This window comes from Cololabis saira, chromosome 3, assembly GCF_033807715.1.
Source record: "Cololabis saira isolate AMF1-May2022 chromosome 3, fColSai1.1, whole genome shotgun sequence".
NCBI classification, from domain to species: domain Eukaryota; kingdom Metazoa; phylum Chordata; class Actinopteri; order Beloniformes; family Belonidae; genus Cololabis; species Cololabis saira.
The window spans coordinates 45,538,278-45,564,017 of NC_084589.1; the positions used below are offsets into that span (position 1 = coordinate 45,538,278).

Consider the following 25,740-nt stretch of genomic DNA (forward strand, 5'->3'; position numbering starts at 1 on the left):
ATGTCAGATGGGTCAGAGTAGACTCGATTTTCATCAACAAATTGAGATGGAAGAGTGGTTGTAGACTTATTCATATTTAGAAGCTGGTTAATGACTCCCCAGGTAGTTTTTATGTTATTAGAAGCCTCATTGAATTTGTCGGAAAGGTACTTTTTCTTGGCAGTTCTAACAAGATGATTATAATTGTTACGAAATGTCTTATAATTTGCTTTATTAATTGGGGATGGATTACTGATGATTTTTTTATACAATCTATTCTTAGCTTTCAGAGACTTATGGAGATCTGGTGTAAACCAGGGTTTTCTAAATGCAGAGACCTTGTTTGCTTTTTTGCTGACGAGGAAGAGGAAAGTACCTGTTGAAAGACTTGAAAAATGACTGATATGCTTGTTCAACATCATCATGGGTGTATCCATCATCCCATAGGATGTCATCAACCTGCTTCTCAAACCGGTCAACATTTATTTTGTTATACACTCTAATACTTAGAACTAGAACTTGTAAGATGTGAGATGACACTGGAAAAAAACACGATGGTTGGAGGATGTTCATATAGGTGTTCATATGCAGTACTTGTATTTAGATCGTTATATATGACGCGGAAGAAGCCATTTCTAGAACAACAACTTTATTCTTCAACTGTCTCGATACCAACGCAGTAACACAAGAGTACAGTCACAGTGCCGCCTAAAGGTCACACAGAGTAATGCACTTGTTTTCAAATATATACTACATATATGAAGAGGAAGACTGAAGATTCAGGACAAAGTTTAAACCTCACAAATACAACCAAACACTGGGAAGCAATTTTGACTTGTTAAAATCCTATCTTTTTGTCCCTTTTTGTAATTCCAGAACTCCCACAAGAAAATGTTTGTAAGATGGAGGAGGACGGGGTTTTCAGTGACCAGCACCTGGATAACCTGGAGAGGAGCTGCAGCCCGGACCAGGAGGAACCAGGGCATCCACAGACTACAGAACTGGAGGTGGATGTCTCATTGGTCAATGTCCCTGATGTGAAATTTGAAAATGGTGAACCAGGACCAAACTGTGGCCAGCTGCTGTTGCACACTTCTCCTGAAGCTCAAAACAATGATGCGGAAGGGACTGAAAGTTTACGCTCAGACTCCAGTAAAACTGCAGATCCGGAGCCAATGAGACGACACGGTGACCACGAAGATGCTGCTGTCCCGTCAGACAGCAACTGTAAATCAAAGCTGACCAGGACCCACACGGGGAAAAAAGTATTTTCTTTCAGCACTTGCAGGGAAGATTTCAGTAAAAGTTGTAATTTAATGGATCACATGAAGATCCACACTGGCGAAAGGCCGTACCTGTGCAACACCTGCGACAAAACCTTTACTACATTATCAAATCTTAAACGGCACATATACACGCACACGGGCGAGAAGCCCTACATCTGCAATACATGTGGAAAAAGTTACAGGCAACGTTCCCACCTGGTGGGTCACTCGAGGACCCACACCGGCGAAAAGCCGTACCTGTGCAACACCTGCGGAAAATCGTTTGGACACTCATCACTTCTTAAAAATCACATATACACGCACACGGGCGAGAAGCCCTACATCTGCAAAACATGTGGAAAAAGTTACAGGCTACGTTCCACCCTGGTGGTTCACTCGAGGACCCACACGGGCGAAAGGCCGTACCTGTGCAACACCTGCGGAAAAACCTTTACTGAATCATCAGCCCTTAAACGGCACATAACCACGCACACGGGCGATAATCTATATTTGTGCAAGACGTGCAACAAAGGTTTTAGCCGCAGAATTGATTTGCTGAGACACATGAAAAATCACCTGGAGGAGAAGTGAATCGTGACAAATGAAGCTCATGTTGTCGTCCTCCGGGGGCAGCTGTCCACTCCTGTCTGACCCACAGAAGAAGAACCCGCAGAAGTCCAACCACCACCTCCTGTGGCTGATGATCCTAATCCCCTCCCCACAAGGGTTGCAGGTTCAACCTGGATTTATGCTTCTCCGTCAACTTGACACAGAGGGAACGATGTGGTTGTGTACTTTTTTTAAAGTTCTGCATTGAGTTGTTTGAATCCCTGTTCCTTCTTAAAATTGTATTATTTGTTGCTGTTGGTAACTTGCTGTCTCCACGGTGCAAATAAAGAGCTGTTAGTATGTGCTGAAGTTTCTTTAAACATGACAGTTTATTTCGTTATTTTTTATTTATTTTTACAAAGCCTCTCTCACACGCCCTTTTTCCCGTCTGTTTCTTCTTCACTCACATTCTCTTTGTAAAGTTAATCTGCAGCTCCATGTTGTTAAACTCTCTCCATCTACGTCGGGATCAGATTCCAGGAAGAGGACAGACTTTGGATTTAACCCTTTTATATCAGACATCCGTTTAGGAGTAAATGTCTTTTTACTTCAACTCATATTTAGTCAGAAATAATCATGAAAAATGTAATTAAGTTTTCATTTTAGATGAATGAATTATTTTATTGTTTATAATTCTGGAATATTATATTACACTCTCCATATGTAGAAAGAGCAGCAGTGCCCCCTGGTGGTGAGTTATAAAAGCTCAACATAAACCAAGCGTGAACAATCAATCGTAATAATAATAATAAAAACACAAATGAAAAAAGACTTTAGTGCACCCACAAGAGGAAAGTTGTCAGTGACGCAGATTATTGCTACAGCGTGATCAGAACAACCATTTAGCTCAGAAAACAATGTTGGAAGGGAAATGTCATCAAATGAAGTTGAAAAGTGGAGATGCACTTTTGTCCTTTATCCTCAACTTCCTCAATCACGTCATATTTATCCAAATTGTTATTTCACTGGTCTTGGCTTCATCAAATGACACATCCAGGGACAGAAGCCGTGCATAGGTGTTCATCCTGTCCAGGTGTTGGAAGGTGAAGTGAAGCCGAAGCCATCGCTTCATCCACTGATCTGTTGGCACGGTAGGAAAACTGATAGGAATCCACTGTGTCAGGAACCATGGAGTTGATGTGGGTTAAAAAAAGATGATCTGCTCTGTTGGTCTCTGGAGAAGGTTTAATGAAAATGGCCGGGTTTCCCAGATCCAACCTCTCTTAAAAGGAACCCTGCATATTAAGACATGTAGGTCTTAAAAGATAAATGTTGGTATCAATTATAACAATGTGATATAAAAAACCTTGTTGATGTCTTTGTTTTTATAAAATTTGAAAATATAATTTAACATGTAGGTCGCCATTGTTTTTTACATTCTGGGTAGTGACGTCAGACGGTGGCACCTGCTAGCCCCCGTCCACTGTTCTGACACCCAGAAACAGATGAAAACACAGCTAAACAGATGACGGCGCACCAGAAACACAGATGAAAACACAGCTGAACATTAAGGTGACGGCGCACCTACAAAAAAGTAAAAAAAAAATTAAAAAAAAGTGCAGCCCCATACAGCATGAACTATAAAAACACCATAAAACTCAGATAGACTAACCGACCACACGTTTCAACCAGCAGATAGCCGATGCTACAATAAAAACCCCAGCCAGATCTGCCGTCATTAAATAAAATAAAGATGTTCTTGCCTATTTGAAGCGAAGTCTGCGCCTCCCGTTTCGTCAAAGTCCCGGGCCAGTCCCCTCAGCTTCGGGTCTGTCATCACCCAGCACCGAGGCCGGTTTTAGGGGGGAGAGGGGGGGGCTATGCCCACTCAAACGTGCATATTGCTCACCGGCGTCTCCATCCCGGCGGCGGTAGCGAGAGCGGAGAGCGGGTGGCGGAGCGCTGCGGGCTGTAGAGCCCCGGCTACGCAGGCTACGGCGTAGCCCACGCAGGCTACGGCGTAGCCCACGCCGGCTACGCCGTAGGCTACGCCGTCTACGCAGGAGCCTAATGCACTGGTAAGATGCGCACAACATTGATCATTTTTGCAGATCTCCCGTGCATCACAGAACTTTGATCCAGTTTGCCTGAACCGAGACGTCTTATGGGCTCCCTCGTCAGCCTCCACGGCCGGGAGAGAGCTGCTCAACTATGTTTTAGATACCTGTCCCAGTTAAATTAACGGGGCTTATCTTCCCAGAGCCACCGTCGTACGTCATCGCCCCCAGAATACATTGCGCAGGTAAAACATGGCGCCTCCCGCAGGTCAAAATATGTAATAAACATTGTAGATTTTTAAAGCAATTAGATTATTTTATGTGTTTCTAACAACATATTTTAGTATAAGAGAACAATTGTGGCTAATTAGGGACTACATGTCTTAATATGCAGGGTTCCCTTTAAGGATTTAAGAGAGGTTCAAAGAAGGTTTCAACTAAGAAGGTACCCTAAGATACGGGTGTTTCCCAGATGACTTCTTAACACCGTCCTTTAGTTTCTCTCTTTCAGAAGCTCTTTGGAGGAGCTGTCCGGTTCTGAAACCAAATCAATCGATGCCAGGCAAATCGATCCCCGATCACTATCAGCGCATTTTCACACGCGGCACTGCTGCCTAACGCACTAATTCCCTGCTGCCTGTGCGTTATAATGAAAAAATAAGATGATTAATATAATTCAATGACCCTTTTTCATGATGAAAACAAGACTGCAACTAAATAAGAAGTAGTTTTGGTAAGAGAATAATGAGGAAATGTATTGTTTTTATTAAATGTGAAAGATGGACGAAAGGAGAAATTAACTTAACGATCATTCAGCATATAGGACCACATTGTATCCTCCTGACTAGTAAAACAGAATCCTTCACCTCAAAAAAATATTCTGAAGTTTATTTAGCTGCTTGACCGTTTTCACTATTGCATTTATCAACGTTGTATTTGCGGATGTTTGGAGACCAGTGTTGGGACTAACGTTATAGTAACGGGTTACAGTAACGCCGTTAGTTCTGGGGTAACTAATACTAACGCATTACTTTTTAAATTCCCGTTCCCAATTACCGTTACCAAACGGTGCGTTACTCCGTTATTTCTGGCTACAGTGAAGCTTTTTGTCCCATCACAGGAAACCAGAGGAAACGTAGTGTGTGTGCGTTCAAAAACATGACGGTCATGGCCAAAAGAAGGCGAGTTTTGCAACGTGGAATTACAGCAATCCCTGTTTTTTCGCAGGGGTTATGTTCCAAAAAGAACCCGTGATAAGTGAAATTCTTTTTACAATTCTAGAGGGCTTCAAATTGCAGAGATCAGCACCGCCTCGCACGTATTCCACTGCTCTTCTGATGCCGCTGCATCCTGACTCTGTAGCGTCTTTTTATCCTAAAGCCGCGGTGTAGCTGTGTTTTTTCAAGAGAAGAAAATAGTTAGGGGTCGTTGTCTTCGCTCTTTTTTCTTCTGGGAAAAAAGATTCTTATAAACCGACATGCTACCATTGGTTATTATATTTGAGGACTTTAATGAACTATTCATCAAAGGCTCCTGTTCTTCAGCTGCTGCTGAAGCTCATTGGCCGTTCTCAGCTTGTTGCTAAGCAACCAACGTTATTGACACAGGAAGTGAAGAAGCGGGGAGACTGTTTAGCATGCAGAAATGATGCACAATGCAAATCCATACAGTACCTGCTGAAATGAAGGCTAGAGGGCCATGACATGGGAGCATTTAAAATAATGTTTTTATTTAAAGTAACTAAAAAGTTACTTTTCATAGTAAAGCATTACTTTTTGGTCTAAGTAGCTGAGTTACTGAGTTACTTTTTAATGAAGTAACTAGTAACGGTAAATTTTTCAGTAACTAGCACAACACTGGTGGAGCCGCAGCGCTGCTGCTCAATGCACTAATTCCCTGTCATCACACATGTAGGTGCTCGGGCAGGAGGATCGGTGTCACGGCTGCCTGGACAGCCCGGTCCGACAGCACGTCCAGGGGACTGAAGTGCTGACGCACGAATGCGTTCATAAAAACAGTTCTGCTTCGTCCGGTTGATTTGCAGCGAGAACATGCTGTATAGCAGCCAAATTATCAAATACATGATATTCATGATGATCGTTTTATTTGTGCGTAATGCATAAAGCATATACAGGAACACACTTGTTATTCCTTATTTTTCTTTTTTTTTTCCCCTTTGCTGTCACCAATGAATGCTAAACAATATAAATCTAAAGTATGAAATAGATCAAAATTTGTGCGGGATGCATTGTTTTAATATCTCATTGCTTGGTGTGATATTGATTTGCCTGACGCGGCTGGATCTGTGAGTCTTTGTTCACTAAGATGGTTGTAAAGACTGGGTCAGCAGCATCTTTCATTTCCTTCTTAATGAAAGAGATACTTAAGCTAAGAGCAACTCTGGGAAACGCGATTTTCTTTCACAGGCTCCTTAAGAAGGTTTGAAAGAAGTCTTTTGCTGTTAAGAACTACTTAACTGATCTGGGAAACCGGGCCAATATTGATAAAAGAGCATTGAAACTGAGTAGTGAGGTAATTGTGGAAATTCCTTTTGGTAAAGGTGAAGCAAAATCATGAATTAGAAAGGCAGTGAGGGATTCATGGCAGAAGGTGTGGGACAACGGTGTAAAAGGGAGACATTTTTATAACATACAGAAGTCAATTAACGTGAAGGTTTTCAAAGGAAAGTGTAGGAGAGAGGAAGTCATCATTTCTAGATTAAGATTAGGTCATACTAGTTTAAAATCAACTCTGTATTTAATGTCAAAGTCCGTGTCTGATAAATGTGATGAGTGTGATGTCACAGAGAATGTAGAGCATGTGATTCTTAAATGTGGCAAGTATGAGGTAGAAAGGAATGCTTTAAGAGACAGGATGTACGAGCTGGGACGGGAATGGAGTTTAGTAGGTTATTAGGGAGGAGTGAGGTGATGAGGGATTGTTATAAGGAAATCCTTGTCTTTCTTAAAGATGCAGGGATAGATAATAAGATTTAAATGTGGTTATCTTATTTTATTTAGGTATTTCCTTTTTTCCCCCTTTAAGTTAGACTGTAACCTGGTGTAATAATGATCCTGATGTTACACACTCCGGTACAGCAGGTGGCGGTAGAACCTAATAACGTTGGTTGTGATCCGCCATTAAACCTAGAGAAGAAGAAGGAGAGGACGGTTCTGTTGTTTCCTTTCTTTTTCCTCTTCAACAATGTCTAAGGTGAATCATCTGAGAGAGTTTATCGGTCAGCGACTAACAGCAGCTGCTGTAGAAATATTGTCAGTGTTTGAAAAAAGCATCTTGGAGTATGAAGAAGAGCTCGACCGTCAGCGCAGACTGTTGGACCTCGCCTGGAAACCTGAAATCAGACTCCACAGAGTCGGTACGTAACCCTGGAAAGTTGAATGAATGAACACATGAGTATGACTCCTACAAGATCCCTTTGTTTCCAGTTAAAAGCCGTGGTGATGAAGCAAACCAACTAAATGGGAAACTCCCCAGCTCAAGCAGCTGCTGATGTGGGATTCGGAAACATCCCGAACTAACTTGTTGTTCTGTTTACTTGGTGCTGCCTTTCATGCTCCATTCACACTCTGGACCAGACTCATATTTCATACTTTACACTTAATCTTTTATTCTGTAGAAAAGATGCAGATCACCGGTTTTTTTAGATTAATTTATTCAGCACAGTATAAAAACAGAACAAGTAACATACAAATGTAAAAGAGAGATTGGTAATGTGCTAGGCTGAGGCAAAAAGCCCAAGGGGCTTATACGAGGCCTCTACCTGTAAAATACAGCAAAATATTGTACAAAGATTTAAAATATGCAGAATACATGATTGCAGTCTAAAAACAAAACAAAGCAAATAAACAGCAGCATGAATAGAATACATGGTATCTACATGATTAAAGAAAAAATAACACATCTAGAAATATCATTAGGTAATTTGATCAATTAAATGTGTCCTGAGTTTACGTTTAAAATGATTGAATGAAGTAGAGGTAGACGAGATTGCTGTAGGTGTTCCATAACTGTATCTGATGGAGAACTGACACAAACCAGTACGGAACTTCAGGAGATTTAAATGATTAGCCTGTCTTGTATTAAAATGGTGCATATCACTGTTGAAGTGAAAACAATCTTTACATGGCAAAGAAAATGAAACTGGCAGGAACAATACTTTGAAAATAAAATTGCAGGTTTGATATGTATTTAACTTAAAGATGGGTAAAGTATTGAGTTGTTTGAAAAGAGGGGCAGAATGAGCAGACCAATTACTGTGTGTGGCAATCCTGCAGAATCTTTTTTTTACATGTGAAGTTTATGTAGATGTGTGTTGTAGCTAGCTCCCCAAATACTATTACAGTAAATGAGATATGGATATATAAAGCTATAGTAAAGAGTTGGGAGACAATTTTAATTCACCAAACTACGGAATTTGCCAATAATACCAATAGATTTAGATATTTTTTTACAGACATGGTTGATGTGGTTTTTCCAGCTTAAACTTTCATGGATAATTACACCAAGGAAGGTTGTTGATGTAACCTGAGTGAGCGGGTCATCTCCTATAGACAGACCGCTGTTAGATTTACAATATATTTTATTAATTTATTTTTTCCACAATATCTTTATTTGAGTTTTATAGCAGCACAAGACAATCACAGTAAAAACAATCATGTCATGTATAGTCTAGTCATGGCCATGTCTTTTCTTATAGATTAGCTGCCAAATATAGCAACAAAAAAAACCAGCTTAAAACAAAACAATCACAATAAAAACACAAAATGAACAATATGCTTCTCTTGTTATTAGACAGATTATGAACACAATGTAATGGATTGTGAAATAATAGTAATAATAATGATAAGCTACGCGCTTTAAAAGTAACAGAGAAAAAATAAATAAATAAATTCATACATACATACATACATACATACATACATACATACATACATACATACATACATACATACATACATACATACATACATACATACATACATACATACATACATACATACATATAAACAAACATACACACCATACCCACAATTAGTGATCATTTTGGTTTTCTGTTAAGTCTGAGTTCTTGACATATTCAATAAATGGCTTCCATGTACCTTCAAATACATGCTGTTTGGCTTTCAGAATATAAGTAATTCTTTCCAACGGTAGGGTTGATAACATTTGTCTTAACCATTGACTGGTACTTGGTTAATGCCTTCTTTTCCATAGTAGTGCAATACATTTTTTGGCATTTAACAAGCTTAAAGGTAAAGTTCGGTTTTTTACAACCTGGACCTTATTTCTGGCATTTTTTATGGTCGTATACTCACCCGGAGGTGTTTGGTGTCATTTGGAGTCCTTCGGAAGATATTAGGAGAGATGAGATGAGATCGTCATGAGTTCAGAGGTCTTGTTTACAAACTGATTTATTTGTTATACACACAGCCCCGGATGAAGACAACAGGTCCTGGAAGCAGATCTAGTGATTCATAAAAGAAATAAAGAGTTTCGCGGCAATCATGTGTTATTTAGACGCTGCATCGTCTGTGTCCCGTGGTGCCCCCATTTATTCTACACTGCCAAAGGCAGTGAAATAGTGTTCCTCTATCTTCTGTACATTTTGTGCATATGTCTGGTATATTCGGGTCATATCTATTCAAATCCATCGGTGTCACATACATCCGCATTAACCATTTATATTGTATTATTCTAAGGCGTGCATTTATGGATCCAGAATGAGCGTTGGCACATGCGGCTTCCCACTCTTCCTTGGTAATATCTGTTTGGATGTTTTCCTTCCAGGCCCTTAGCTTACCGGTATATGTTGAGTTCTCACTTGAAAATGATATCAACAAATTGTAGATGTCTGATATTGCACCCTTTCTCAGACAATTCTTTGTTACAATTTTTTCTAGTTCTGTGCTACAGGGTTTAGAAAGTACATTGCTTGGATTTATTTTGACATAATTTCTAAGCTGAAGGTACTTGAAGAAATGTTTTCTATTAAGATTATATTTAGCTACTAGTTCTTCTAAGGACATCATATCATCTGAGTTTGTTGTGTATAGATTTTTAATTGTTTTTAGTCCCTTAGTTAACCACAATTGGAATGTTGCATCTGCCCTGCCTGGTACAAAGAACTGATTACCCCAAATTGGGGTATATTGCGATAGTGATTGTGGTTCGTTTAAGTATTAATTCACTTCAATGCGTATTCCCAAATATTTAAATTGGTCCACAACATTGAACTGAATTGCATCAGCTATTGGATTTTTCCTCTCATTTGAATTAAAGGAGACCTATTATGGCATTTAATGTATATTTTAAACAGGCCTTGAATGTCTTAAAAACAATCTAAAGCTTGTTTTTTCTACATAAATCATAAATCCAGCCTGTGGGCCCTGTTACTAGTTTTACCGCTTCTAACCTCTTTTTCTGCGCCTCATTTTTAGGGAAGGGGGGGGGTATGATAATGAGGCTCTGTGCTGATTGGCTCCCTGAATGACGTGTAGCAGGGGAGGAGAATAAACCTGCTCCGCCAGAGCAGCCCGAGCCTGTAAATAAATACAACACTGAATTTTCACAAATGGCAACTTTATTGTTAAAAAAATAAAATATGAGTTGTATATAAATAACATTTATGCACTATTTAAGCCGGATCTGCCCGGCGGAGTCTGAACGCTGGCCGCGGAGCCAAGCCAGGCGCCCGGGAGCAGCGCTGCTGGATCAGCGCGCATCACCGCAGCTTTAACCGGGAAATATGACCGGTTCCCACCGGCCGGGACCGCAGGAACCCGCCTGGACTGGTAGCAGGGACTCCCGGGGACCGACCAGCGGAATTTCAGCCGGATCTGCCCGGCGGATGCTGCGCGACGGGCGCCGCAACTCCACGGCGGGCGCACAGATCCGCTCCGGAGCGCATCCGCGGCGCATCGCCCGTTATCGGGGATCAAACCGACAGATTTCGCTGAAAATCTCGAAGGGTGAAGCTGGTCCAGCCTGGGACAGACCCCCGAGGACCCAGCTCCCAAATCACCCGGGAACCTGCATGATTTAACCTGGATCCGCGGCGCTGCGGTGCCGCGTCCGACTGGCTGAAGGATGGACCGCTCCAGCCAGAGCCAGAGAGCTGGTTGTGGGCGTGGTTTCAGCAGCGGAGGCTGAACCTATGGAAATGAGCGCCTATGGTGACGTCACCCTAGGCGCAGATTCAGAATGGCTCAAAAAAAGGCCACGTGACACTGGGGACTCAGTCCGGCGGGGGTCAGAGAGCTTGCAGAAATTCATGGTATTTTGTCTCCCCTGTGCTGGCAGGGTGAGGGGAGACCACTTTATATATGTTAAAACAAGAAAAAACGTGTTTTTCATAATAGGTCACCTTTTAAGTAGTAATATAGAGGATTTGGTATGATTCACTTTATACCCTGAGATATCGCCAAACGCTCTTATCAGCTGTATCAGCTCTGGGATTGATTTCCTTAAACAGGACATAAATAAGATTACATCGTCCGCGTAAAGGTCAATTCTGTGCTCTACTGGTCCTACTGTAATTCCGCAAAACTGTGGATGAGAACGTTTTGCTATTGCAAACGGTTCTATTGCTAATGTGAATAACAAGGGTGAGAGAGGGCAGCCCTGTCGACATCCTTTGTTAACATTTATTGGTTTTGAAATATTTCTGTTCGTAGAATTTCTGCTGTAGAGTTATTGTATATGACCTGCACCCATTTAATAAAGATATTTCCACAACCAAATCTTTCTAAAAAATTGAAAAGATAAGGCCATTCGACCCTATCAAAGGCCTTTTTGGCATCTAATAATAATAGGGCTGTATCTGGTTTATCTTTTTTATAGTGAATTATATTCAGTATTCTTCTGACATTATGGAAACCTTGTCTTCCTGATATGAATCCATTTTGGTCCCTATTTACAATTTTTGGCAGAATTCTCTGTAATCTAATTTCTAGAAGCTTACATAATATTTTAAGGTCCGAGTTTAGGAGGCTTATTGGTCTCAGATTTTCACACTTATTAGGGGTTTTGCCTGGTTTTGGCAGTAAAATAGTTAGAGCTTTATTCATCGAAGATGGAAGATTGCCACTCCGAAATGCCTCGAGAAACATTTCTAAATGGGGTGTTAGCAAAATGTTTTTAAATGTTTTGTACAAGTCAATCGGGAGACCATCTGGTCCTGCTCTTTTTCCTGATTTCAAATTATCTATGGCGTTACAGATTTCTTCTTTGGTAATATCTGTATTTAAATCTTGTTTATATTAATCTGGGGTACAAGGAATAGGTAATCCATCTAAAAATCTATTCATATTTTGTACATTAATAGAGTTAGTTGTACCATATAATTTTTTTATAATAATCTCTGAAATCATAATTTATTTCTGTAGGGTTCACCACAACATTCCCGTTGGATGTTATGATTGTAATAGCAGTTCTGGTCTCTAATTGTTTTATTTGCCATGCTAATAGTTTTCCAGATGTATCACCTTGTTCATAGAATAACTGACTGTTTTAATCTTAGAAGACTAGATGCGGCTCTAAAAGCAGATTGTTTGTCATATTCAGACCTCAAAATTAATAATTCTTTTTCCAGTTGTGTTTTTTTTTTCATAAACTTTTTCTTGAAGAGTTTTCCTTTTTTTTCAAATTTAATCTCTCTTCTTGTGCCTTTTTTGACTTTGAACCCGTATAGCTTATTATATGTCCTCTGAGAAAGGCTTTAAATGCTTCCCACCTTATACTTGCTGTTGTCTGTGTAGTGTTAATTTTGAACTACTCTATTTGTTTTCCTATGTACTTTACAAATTCTGGCAATTTTGAGGTCATTGGGTATTATTCCAGTTTCTAGAGATTTGGTGAAAATATGGGTAGAAGGCTTAGCAATTGAATGTCTAGTTTTCATAATTAAGTTAAATCTGACCTCATCATGACCAGCAGCTGAGTCTTTCAGGCACATAATTATGTCCAAGATTTCCTTCTCTTTAGGAGGCTTGAAGCTCTGAATAGAAGGATGGGAACCTGTCAGAAACTCAGATGGAGACCCGGCTATAGGAGTTATCCTTTCTGAAAGAACTGTACCAATATTGACAAAATAATTGTTAAAAACATATGCAATGTCAGATGGGTCAGAGTAGACTCGATTTTCATTAAAAATTAAGATGGAAGATTGGCTGTAGAATTATTCATATTTAGAAGCTGGTTAATGACTCCCCAGGTAGTTTTTATGTTATTAGAAGCCTCATTGAATTTGTCGGAAAAGTACTTTTTCTTGGCAATTCTAACAATATGATTATAATTGTTACGAAATGTCTTATAATTTGCTTTATTAATTGGGGATGAATTACTGATGAATTTCTTATACAATCTATTCTTAGCTTTCAGAGACTTATGGAGATCTCGTGTAAACCAGGGTTTTCTAAATGCAGAGACCTTGTTTGCTTTTTTGCTGACAAGAGGAAATCACCTGTTGAATACAGAGTTGAAAGACTTGAAAAATGACTGATATGCTTGTTCAACATCATCATGGGTGTATCCATCATCCCATAGGATGTCATCAACCTGCATCTCAAACCGGTCAACATTTATTTTGTTATACACTCTATACCTTAGAACTAGAACTTGTAAGATGTGAGATGACACTGGCAAAAAACACGACGGTTGGAGGATGTTCATATAGGGGTTCATATGCAGTACTTGTAGTTAGATCGTTATATATGACGCAGAAGAAGCCATTTCTAGAACAACAACTTTATTCTTCAACTGTCTTGATACCAACGCAGTAACACAAGAGTATAGTCACAGTGCCGCCTAATGGTCACACAGAGTAATGCACTTGTTTTCAAATATATACTACATAGATGAATGGGAAGACCGAAGGTTCAGGACAAAGTTTAAACCTCACACATACAACCAAACAATCAACACTGGGAAGCACTTTTGACTTGTTAAAATCCTATCTTTTTGTCCCTTTTTGTAATTCCAGAACTCCCACAAGAAAATGTTTGTAAGGTGGAGGAGGACGGGGTTTTCAGGGACCAGCACCTGGATAACCCGGAGAGGAGCTGCAGCCCGGACCAGGAGGAACCAGGGCACCCACAGACTACAGAACTGGAGGAAGACTCCAGTGGTCAGGAGATGAAGCACGAGGACGTAGAGGTGGATGTCTCATTGGTCAATGTTGCTCATGAGAAAGTTGAAAATTGTGAACCAGGACCAAACTGTGGCCAGCTGCTGTTGCACACTTCTCCTGAAGCTCAAAACAAAGATGAGGAAGGGACTGAAAGTTTACGCTCAGACTCCAGTAAAACTGCAGATCCGGAGCCAATGAGACGACACGGTGACCACGAAGATGCTGCTGTCCCGTCAGACAGCAACTGTAAACCAAAGCTGATCAGGACCTACACGAGGAAGAAGGTATTTTCTTGCAGCACTTGCAGGAAAGAGTTCAGTAAAAGTAGTAATTTAATGGATCACATGAAGATCCACACTGGCGAAAGGCCGTACCTGTGCAACACCTGCGGAAAAATCTTTACTGAATCATCAGCTCTTAAGCGGCACATAACCATGCACACAAACATTATTTTGGGAAGATTCTAGGTTTCAAAGACTGTAATAATTTTCCTTGTTGACTAATTAAGAAACATTTTGACTGGATTTCTTTCCCTCAAAACACCCAGAAACACAGCCATGAAACCTTTTGCATAATGTTACACAGAGAACAACCTGCCATCAAGACATTTATGAAAATATCTATATTTTTCCGTTTTGCAGGTTTCTACTGAGGAAATGCCTCCAGAAGATTCTGGTGTTACAAAGTCTTCCTCCACAATTGAAGATTTGGAACAGGTATATATTGATACTTTTAATAAACATTGTACATTATGTGAGTATGAAATACTATTTTATGAATGAATAGCAGCGGGGTGCAAAAAGATTACTGTAGATTACTGTAGGCACACTGTGCTCGTAAATTATTTCTTCCAGTTTGCACATTTCCATTTTTAGGGGCAAGTGAAATTCTCGCTCTGTAGAGCCCTGCAGTAACGTCACATTGGACGAACAAAACAGCCAAATCACTGACCAAGTGCAACACTATTAAAATATGCTCCGTTATCTCCATAGTAAAGCGATATGAAAATAATATGGAATATATCATCTATACACACACACACACACATATATATATATATATATATATATATATATATGTATATATATATATATATATATGTATACATACATACATACATACATACATACATACATACATACATACATATATATACATATATATATATATATATATATATATATATATATCATTCAAAAAGGTGTACTTGAAAACAGAGTTTTGTTTCTGTAACTCATATTTGTTTGTATCTGTAACCGTAGTTTTGTAAACTTGTACATAGTAGTAGCGATTAAATATTTAGCTGTATGAAAGTGAGCTTGCAAGTGTCTGAATGCACAGACTTGTAAAACGGAGTTTGCACACATGTAGAAGTTTACGAAACTAAGCTTACAGATAAATGCTTGTACTTAAAAGTTTGCAAAACTATAGTTAAAGGTACAAACATAAATGCACAGCTTTACAAAACTATGGTTACAGATACAAAACCCTGTTTTCAAGCACTCCTTTCTGAATGATACAATATTCCATAAAAAAGGTGCAACCAAATCATGTGCTGGTGCAACCAACTTTCTCAGTTGTCGCACCAGTGGACGAGTTAGTCTGGAGCCTGTGCAAGACATTTTTGACCTTCTAAAGCTGTATTTCCACACTTATTTTGATCCTGTCACTTAACTTAAACTTAAACAAATGAACACAGGCAGACCACGGTGTTCATTTTGAACACATCTGCTCTTGTTCTCTATCTTAGATGGACACGGAGAATCAGTTCTGCAGTCCAACTGAAATGGAGACAGTTGTCAACAGTGAGAGGGTAAGTAGAATGTAATGTAGACATTTGATGGACATTTGTTTTTTTTAAAATACTTTTAAAATAAATACTTATGATTCTGATATGTCTTGCTGCTCAAACTGTCTGGTAACAATAAATGTTACAATAAAAACATTCCAACAGTGTCAGAAACATAGCCTGGTGTGTGCAACTGTCTCCCCCTTGGACAAGTGTCTCCAGTGTGTGGGACCTGTGTCCTCCCTCAAGTGGCTTGGCTATAAATGCAGAGGTGAGATATTAAATGAATTGGCACTGTCTGGTGAAAGGTAGTAGGTGTATGTGCTGTGTTCTGTGGTACGATTAACCCCTCTATTAACACCTATGGAGAATGATCCTGGTACAGCATAGGCTACTGTACCTACTACTGTTTCAGTTTAACTATGGTGTCATTATGAAATTGAAGACAGCTACCTTACTTTATTAGAGTGAGATTGATTGCAGTGCGTGTCATACATGTCATCTAATTCAGATTACATAAAGATGTTTCATTCTGCCTTATTGGCACTGACCAGTTCTGCAAGGGTCATACTGTAGGTTTTCCTCAATCCACCTTGTTCTCCACTTGGATGTGCGAACATTTACATCAGTCAGTACGTGCACATGCAGCGATTCAAGCTGGTTGGAGATCATTTGCACACATCGTACTGACTTTTAAACTGCATGTGAACACCATAAGTCAGTCAAGTCAATCTGATCAGACCGGATTCATCAGACCGCTTGCAGCACTTAGATAAGCCAGTCGCAACCGCCTTGTTAATGCCATGTGTACGGGGACATAGATATTACAGTCTGCGCATGCTCGAGATTTTCCCCCGGGTGGGGTTTTCCCCCGGGGGAGGGGATTCACCCAGAAGTGAAAGGAGACGACGCGACGCTGATCAGTAGTAGCACGTCGTAGTTTGAGTTTGAGTTTATTTTATTTATAACAGGGACAATACATATTAATGAACATATACATGTAAATATGCAAGATTATAGCCAACGGCTAATTTTCATCTTTAGTCCCTTAGGCAGGTTAGTGTCAACAACATAAAATACTAAAATCAATAAAACAACAGTAACGACAAGTAGAACAGTTAGCAGGAGGAGCAATTACAAGTGTCCTTAAAAACACAATAGGACAGGAAAGGAAAAGAAAAGCAACATCAATGAAAAGTATACATGTTTTAGGCACGGTTGTGGCAACAGTGTTGTTCTTCCAATAGCCAAGCTTTAAGATGTTTGGTAAAAGAGGACAGATTCGGGAGTTCACGTATTGTGTTTGGTATTGAATTCCAGGTGTGGGAAGCACGAACAGAAAAAGTGGCTTGGCTAAAGGCACTCTTTCTGAAAGGAACTACACAGTCACCTCTAGAACCAGCTCTTGTTGATCTGTTTGAATTTTTTTTCACAAAATCTTGTAATGGAGGAGGTGCTTTGCCATGGAGGATTTTGTAAATCAAGATAGCGTCAGTGTGTTTAACAGTGTTGTCCCAGCTTAAGCGCTCATGTTTTTGTAATATCTGACAGTGATGGTACGTTTTTGGTTTTTTATCCAATACTTTCAGAGCTTGTTTATAAACCGTTTCAATCGGCTTTAGTCTCGTCTTACAGGCCGATGCCCAACTTGTTATGCAATAGGACATATGTGACATGATCATAGCATCAAAATACAATTTTGCTGACTCAAGAGTTAGATTGTTTCTAATAAACCTAAAGTTGGACAAGTTAAACTTAATTCTATTCAGTAGTAGCAGCAGTGTCGTCAAAATATTTCCTATTCTGACATTTCATATATAAATACTGTATTTTCGCGACCATACGGGCGCCGTGTGGAGAGGCATAGCCTCAGTCTTGTGTCATTTCTGTATTTAAAACACACACGGCGCACACACACACGTGTGCGTATTTAAAAATACAGCGGGAGCAAAACTTTGTTTGATTGTAGGCTACTTTATTTCAGTTTTTACATTAATCAAACCCATTAAGTCTCATCCTCTGTTTCTGCATTAAAGAGCTCCGCTAAATCAGCTACCAGTCCGGATTCCTCGCTGTCAGAGTCACGTTCCGTGCCGTGCGGCGCCTCGAAATGCACGCTTTTGCAAAAGCTCGCAAAATAATCCCAGCAGATACGTTAGCCCATGTTAGCATCTACAATCCATCTGCAAACTGTGGCAGAACTTGGCCGGCGCCATTCCTGGAGAAACTCTTCTCCCCCAGTCATCCGTCGCTCTCACGCCGCTGCAGCCTGTCTGATTTATGGTTCTGCGTTAACCAACGCAGAGATTACGCCGTAGGTTATGCGGCGACGCACAAGTACGGTGCGCTTCGCCGCGTACGTTACGGCGTAGGCTCTGCGTCGATTTAACGCGGAGCCATAAATCAGGCTTCACTTTTCCAGCCGGCGTGAAGCCGGCTGGAAAAGTCTTTAGGCAAAGTCTTTCTTTTAAAAATCACCATAGTTTCTGTCCATCAGCGTGGCAACCAAGCACAGCAGGGAACGATGACTTCTACTCTGGTGCAGTTATCGTGTTCAAGTTATTGCTACAAAATAAACTGGACTTATGCATTTACAGTCAGAGCGATGCAGTGCGGTTTTTAATTATATTTTACTCTGGGGTGTCGTGAGATTTTATTCACTTTTGAAAGGTGTCATGAATGAAAAAAGGTTGAGAAAGGCTGCTTTAGACAGATTATTAATAGGAAAGCAGTTAGAATGCACTTTTTCCTTTCCTTGTTGTTAAACGGAGGTCAACCGGAAGTGGCTCTTTGTTGAAATGGTTACCATGGTTACCTCGGGTACAGCGCCACCTAGCGTCACGGAGTCAGCCATGCTCTGGTTACAGTGGTTTATTCAATCTGATTCAGTCTGATCTCAGAACAGCATGTGTGATCAGATAAATTGATCCAATCTTCTGCATGTCATTATCTGATCAGATCTGCAACCATGTTGAATCGCTGCATGTGCACGTACCTAGTAAGTGTCAGTCAGTACGTTTCTGATCGTATCAGATAACGACATGCAGAAGACCGGATCACTGGTCTGAGTTTACATACTGTTCAGAGATCGGATAAATGGCCAGAGCATGGCTGACTCCGTGACGCTAGGTGGCGCTGTAACCATGGTAACCATTTCAACAAAGATCCACCTCCGGTTGACCTCCACTTAACAACAACAAGAAAAGATGTCATACGACCGGGTCTGATTTGTTGTTCCGACTTTGTTCCCTTTGCTGCCACTAACCTTGCGAGAGGCGCAAAAGCCACAATAACCCTTTTTAAAAATTATTATATTATAAAACGTGAAATTTACCGGAAAATACTAATACGGGAGGACGGCGGGAAAGAGGGGTAAAATACGGTAGTTTCCCAGCAAAAACGGGAGACTGGACTTGAGTGGAAACAAGTCACAAGTTTTCTACTGGACAATTGTGTCGTTATTAGGGAAAGAGGACTGAACTTGAGACACAAGTTAGGAGGGCCAGCCAGGTTCTTTCCTCTCTCTTATTGTTCAACTGTTGCACTGTAGGTGTTTTGAAAATAAAAAATAAATAAATAGTGGAAGTGATATATGTATGTAAATATTGTCCTTTACTGAATTAAATAGTTGCTAATCAATAATTCTTCCAATTAATTAGCCTGCCTGAGTTTTACCTGCCCTTATAACCAGTACTCGAGTTGTAAAAAAAAATCAGGGGGGATTGTGAGATTAATCCAAGTTTAACAATTTGAAACTGCCAAAATCAGAATTAGAAAACTGCCTGTTATTCTCATGACATGCATTGGTAGTTCAGTGGTAGAATTCTCGCCTGCCACGCAGGAGGTTAAAACTGCTGACTTCTCAGTCTGTCAATGAACCATTGTCAGATGGACACATCTGTCCCAGATTTCCTGGGTTCAGGAGGAGGCCCAAATTGACCTTTGCCCTGAAACCGATCACATGCTCTGAATAAGATGGCCAGTTGGCCACTTCCTGAGAGATACTCAGGGGTTTTTTGGACTGTCCTGGGACAACTGTTCTATTGTATTTGTAAAGTTAGCCTGCACACATCTGTTCAGAGTTCCTGTTTCAGCCCCAGAGGGCATATAACCTCAGCGACCTATGGTTTATAAAAACTTTAAGCTTCTGTTTACCTCTTTAACTGAAAATGTCACATGTGTGACATTTTGACCCCGATGTCTGTTCCTCTGTATGTTTCCCGTTTTCTTCCAGATGTCCATTTCATGTCTATTTACTGTTGTCTTCCAAATATGGTCAAAGTTTCCTGTCAGTTTACCAATAAATAGCTTCCTGCGAGGGGATGGTTTTTGGGAAGCATTTGCTGTCAGGGGGCTGCCTCTGTCAGTTTTGCTTTCCCCTCCTGCAGGAGCACCTGAAAAATCATTCCTAGTCTCCGGTGTCTTTTTCTAAGTTAATTAATGTATGTTGATGACTTTTTAACCTAACAGGGATGGTGGATTTTATCATATGGGGACAGATAATTTGTGCTGATTACAGATAATATAATATATTACAAATAATAGCACTGACCAAAACACCTGCAGAAATACTGCAGGAATGACATAGCAGCAGTTAAATGCAGCCTTCTGTAAGCTTTAAATATCCACTGGGCTTACATCAAATACATCAAAACACAACAATAAAAAAACAGTTTTCTGATTTATCAATATCACTCTGTCCTTCACAGGATAAATAAAATGGATCACTGCAAAAACAAGAATATTTGTATTATTTCTAGTTAAAATGTCTCATTTTAGTAAAACAAATCTCATTACACTTAAAACAAGACTCATCACTGGAAAAAACAACAATTTTCACCTGTTTCAAGTAGATTTTCACAATCTACAGATTTTTTTGCTTGTAATAAGAAGATAAATCTTGTCCCACTGGCAGATTTTCCTACTTATTTCAAATGAAAATTTACCTGAAACAGGTGAAAATTGTCACATTTTTCTGGTGTCATTTTTCTGGTGATGACTCTAAATGTTGATATAGCAGTAAAACCACATTCATTGATGAAATAACATAGGTTTTCAGTTGTAAGAGCTTCCTTCATTTTTTTTGCTGTAACACACACTTGTATTTCATGCCACGAATAAAGTAATTTCATTTGTAGTTATGTGTTTCACTTTTATTACAAACAAAGAGCTAAATATTAGTGTTGGTGTGTTACATTTATTATGAACAGATACAAAATGGTATACAAATCTTAAACAAAATATCAACATATACAAGTTTGAAAAAGGTTTACAAATTTTAAACATTAATATGTGCAAATTGTAGAGGTATCAAAAGCTGAACTAAAAGGAAATATCTTCCCATGTGTAGAGGTTGCGGTAGACAGGCTTGTGGTTGGAGGTGATTGGCCGTGAGGGGCTGGATGGCGACATCGCCTCTTTGCCCCTGACGAGGTCTCTGGGCACTTGTCTCTGAAGACAGAATTGGTGTAAAACTTATTACATGTCCTAACGTGGGCATATGTTTAAACATAAAGAAGCATTGGTTGTTTCAGCCAGCATATTGCAGAACTTACCTGGTAACTCAGAGTTCCTCTGCAGCGGGGAACTGCTCTACCATCGCTGCTGTTGACTCTCCCCCATCTCTGTTTCTGCTTCTGCAGAGGGTTACACAAATGAAAAATGATTTATAGCTTATTCTATTTATCTCAGACATATGGATTTCTGTTGTCTAGTTGTCAGAATAATCACATTATTGGTTCCATATTAGGTTCTTTGCAAATATAATCATGACTACTTTCATTAAACTGTGTTTTAGGTACTTTGATTTATAAACAGTCACACCGGGTTCATTTTGACCCAGGAAAACAGCTGTGATTGGTTTTAAATCAGTATTCTGATTAAACCTGATCAGTGTGTTATAATATAAACGTATTTTCATTAAAGTCAGACAATAATGTCCAAAAAAGTACTGTAAAGTTGGAACACAGTTGGATAATAACACATTTAACACAGAATTAGGTTATAATTTATGTAATGTGTTATTGGTAGTCAAACCTAACACACCTAACCCCTCACCCCCGCCCGCTTGACGGTTAAATGTAAATGTACAAGTAAATCGTTATTTAGCAGACGCTTTTATCCAAAGCGACGTGCATAACATACAGAACAAAACATTCTTTGAACAAAGGGAACAAGTTTTAGCAACTAAGTAACTCACGTTATTTTGATCTGCTCCGGTGTCCCCGGCCTCCGTCCCCCTTTCACTTCCAGGTGAATCCCCCCAGAGGAAATTCTCGAGCATGTGCAGACTGCAATATCCGATCCCCCGTATACATGGCGTTAACAACCCGATTGCGAAGGGGTTATCTAGGTGCTGCAACCCGATTACGAAATGTCCGAAATAGATCGGGTTCAGGTGTTTACATGCAGTTTAAAAGTCTGAACGATGTCTTATACGATCAGAAACCCGATTGAACTGCTGCATGTAAACGTAGTGAGTCGGTGAGGTGCTCAAACTCGCAGTGTTTCACTTTGTTTTTTAAATCAGTCACATATGCATCAACAGTCTCTGATATTCCTTGCACTTGAATAAAGAACAGGTGCCTCAAATACGTCACATTTTTCCTTGGCTCACAATGTCGGCGGAAAAGTTCTTTCAATGTATCATAGTCATCTACGTCTTCATCAAAGTCAAAAGTGTTATATACCTTTTAAATGCTTCGTCCCCGGCCACATGTAGGAACGTGGCTCTTTTCACTGAATCAGAGTTTTCGTCAATTCCGCTGGCGACAAGAAACCGTTCAAATCTCTGGATCCAGACTCCAATTTTCTGCTAGATTTCCTACAGTCACAGTGCCACCTAATGGTCACAGAGAGTAATGCACTTGTTTTCAAATATACTACATAGATGAAGGGGAAGACAGAAGGTTCAGGACAAACTTTAAACCTCACAAATACGACCAAACAATCAACAGTGGGAAGCACTTTTGACTTGTTAAATTCCTATCTTTTTGTCCCTTTTTGTGATTCCAGAACTCCCACAGGAAAATGTTTGTAAGGTGGAGGAGGACGGGGTTTTCAGTGACCAGCACCTGGATAACCTGGAGAGGAGCTGCAGCCCAGACCAGGAGGAACCAGGGCATCCACAGACTACAGAACTGGAGGAAGACTCCAGCGGTCAGGAGATTAAGCACAAGGACGTAGAGGTGGATGTCTCATTGGTCAATGTCGCTGATGTGAAAGTTGAAAATGGTGAACCAGGACCAAACTGTGGCCAGCTGCTGCTGCACACTTCTACTGAAGCTCAAAACAAAGATGAAGAAGGGACGGAAAGTTTACGCTCAGACTCCAGTAAAACTGCAGATCCGGAGCCAATGAGACGACACGGTGACCACGAAGATGCTGCTGTCCCGTCAGACAGCAACTGTAAATCAAAGCTGACCAGGACCCACACGGGGAAGAAGGCGTTTTCTTGCAGCACTTGCAGGAAAGAGTTCAGTAAACGTAGTATTTTAGTGGATCACATGAAGATCCACACTGGCGAAAGGCCATACCTGTGCAACACCTGCGGAAAATCGTTTAGACAATCATCAACGCTCAAGAACCATAAAATGATCCACATGGGCGAGAAGCCGTACCTGTGCAACACCTGCGGAAAGTCGTTTAGAAACTCAGCAACGCTCAAGGACCATACAGTGATCCACATGGACGAGAAGCCCTACATCTGCAAAACATGTGGAAAAGGTTACAGGCAACGTTCCAACCTGGTGATTCACTCGAGGATCCACACTGGTGAAAGGCCGTACCTGTGCAACACCTGCGGAAAAACCTTTACTGATTCATCAGCTCTTAAACGGCACATATACACGCACACGGTCGAGAAGCGATATTTGTGCAACACGTGCAACAAAGGTTTTGACCGCAGAATTGATTTGCTGAGACACATGATATATCACCCGGAGGAGAAGTCTGGTGACTCGTGACAAATGAAGCTCATGTTGTCGTCCTCCGGGGGCAGCTGTCCACTCCTGTCTGACACACAGAAGAAGAACCCGCAGAAGTCCAACCACCACCTCCTGTGGCTGATGAGCCTAATCCCCTCCCCACAAGAGTTGCAGGTTCAACCCGAATTTATGCTTCTTCGTCAACTTGACGCAGAGGGAACGATGAGGTTGTGTTGCGATGAGGTTTTTTTTCTTAAAGTTCTGCATTGAGTTTGTTTGAATCCCTGTTCCTTCTTAAAATCGTTATTATTTGTTGCTGTTGGTAACTTGCCATCTCCACGGTGCAAATAAAGAGCTGTTAGTATGTGCTAAAGTTTCTTTAAATGTGACAGTTTATTTCGTTCATCTACAAAGCCTCTCTCACATCCTTTTTCCCGTCTGTTTCTTCTTCACTCACATTCTCTTTTGTAAAGTTAATCTGCAGCTACATGTTGTTAAACTCTCTCCATCTACTCCGTTCAGAGGTTATATATTGTGATGTTATACATAGTTTGGTGAAAACTGTAAAAGGCTGTATACCTTTTTTAAATCTGAGCTGCGCATACATCAGATTATGGTGATAATTCATGACGAACTAAGTCAAAACAATGTTATTCAAATGAGCCATGCTGTGTTATTGTAACTATAAATTACAACATATTTGTGTATGTTTTTCATATTATTTAAATAATATGAAATTAACAATATTATTTAATCGCATGTATAAAATCAAGGTGTACTAGATTTACAACTCGTCTGACTCATTATTTATTATAAAGCTGATGTTGGGATCCGTCTTGAAGCTGCAGATCTGCAGGTTGGAGAGCAGGAAGAAGAGGGAGGATCATCGGGATCAGATTCCAGGAAGAGGACAGACTTTGGATTTAACCCTTTTATATCAGACATCCGTTTAGAAGTAAATGTCTTTTTACCTCAACTCATATTTAGTCATAAATAATCATGAAAAATGTAATTAAGTTTTCATTTTAGATGGATGAATCATTTTATTGTTTATAATTCTGGAATATTACACTCTCCATATGTAGAAAGAGCAGCAGTGCCCCCTGGTGGTGAGTTATAAAAGCTCAACATAAACCCAAGAGTGAACAATCTATCGTAATAATAAAAACAAATAAAAAAAAAAGAGTTCAGTGCATCAACAAGAGGAAAGTTGTCAGTGATGCAGATTATTGGTACAGCGTGATCAGTACAACCAGCATTTAGCTCAGAAAACAATGTCGAAAGAGAAATGTCATCAAATGAAGTTGAAAAGTGGAGATGCACTTCTGTCCTTTATCCTCAACTTCCTCAATCACGTCATATTTATCCAAATTGTTATTTCACTGGTCTTGGCTTCATCAAATGACACATCCAGGGACAGAAGCCGTGCATAGGTGTTTATCCTGTCCAGGTGTTGGAAGGTGAAGTGAAGCCGAAGCCATCGCTTCATCCACTGATCTGTTGGCACGGTAGGAAAACTGATAGGAATCCACTGTGTCAGGAACCATGGAGTTGATGTGGGTTAAAAAAAGATGATCTGCTCTGTTGGTCTCTGGAGAAGGTTTAATGAAAATGGCCGGGTTTCCCAGATCCAACCTCTCTTAAGGATTTAAGAGAGGTTCAAAGAAGGTTTCAACTAAGAAGGTACCCTAAGATACGGGTGTTTCCCAGATGACTTCTTAACACCGTCCTTTTGTTTCTCTCTTTCAGAAGCTCTTTGGAGGAGCTGTCCGGTTCTGAAACCAAATCAATCGATGCCAGGCAAATCGATCACCGATCACTATCAGCACATTTTCACACGCAGCACTGCTACCTAAGGCACTTATTCCCTGCTCCCTGTGCGTTATAATTAAAAATTAAGATGATTAATATAATTCAATGACCCTTTTTCAAGATGAAAACAAGACTGCAACTAAATAAGAAGTAGTCTTGGTAAGAGAATAATGAGGAAATGTATTGTTTTTATTAAATGTGAAAGATGGACGAAAGG

The 25,740-nt window shown here is 40.1% G+C and overlaps 3 protein-coding genes across 3 annotated transcripts in view; all 3 read left to right on the forward strand.

The window, feature by feature from the left end:
* LOC133440438 (zinc finger protein 391-like) overlaps window positions 1-25,740 on the forward strand; it is a 133,437-nt gene that overhangs the window by 21,406 nt on the left and 86,291 nt on the right. The window lies entirely within an intron of this gene.
* LOC133441182 (zinc finger protein 248-like) lies at window positions 955-2,066 on the forward strand. Its single transcript, XM_061718582.1, has one exon. The coding sequence runs from the start codon at window positions 1,155-1,157 to the stop codon at window positions 1,833-1,835; it is 681 nt and encodes a 226-aa protein (XP_061574566.1). The 5' UTR covers window positions 955-1,154; the 3' UTR covers window positions 1,836-2,066.
* Window positions 13,856-24,478, forward strand: LOC133440402 (zinc finger protein 37 homolog). Its single transcript, XM_061717662.1, has 5 exons — window positions 13,856-14,281; window positions 14,639-14,713; window positions 15,748-15,810; window positions 15,952-16,057; window positions 22,801-24,478. Exons 1-5 carry the CDS (start codon window positions 14,003-14,005, stop codon window positions 23,748-23,750), a joined length of 1,473 nt encoding a protein of 490 aa, XP_061573646.1. The 5' UTR covers window positions 13,856-14,002; the 3' UTR covers window positions 23,751-24,478.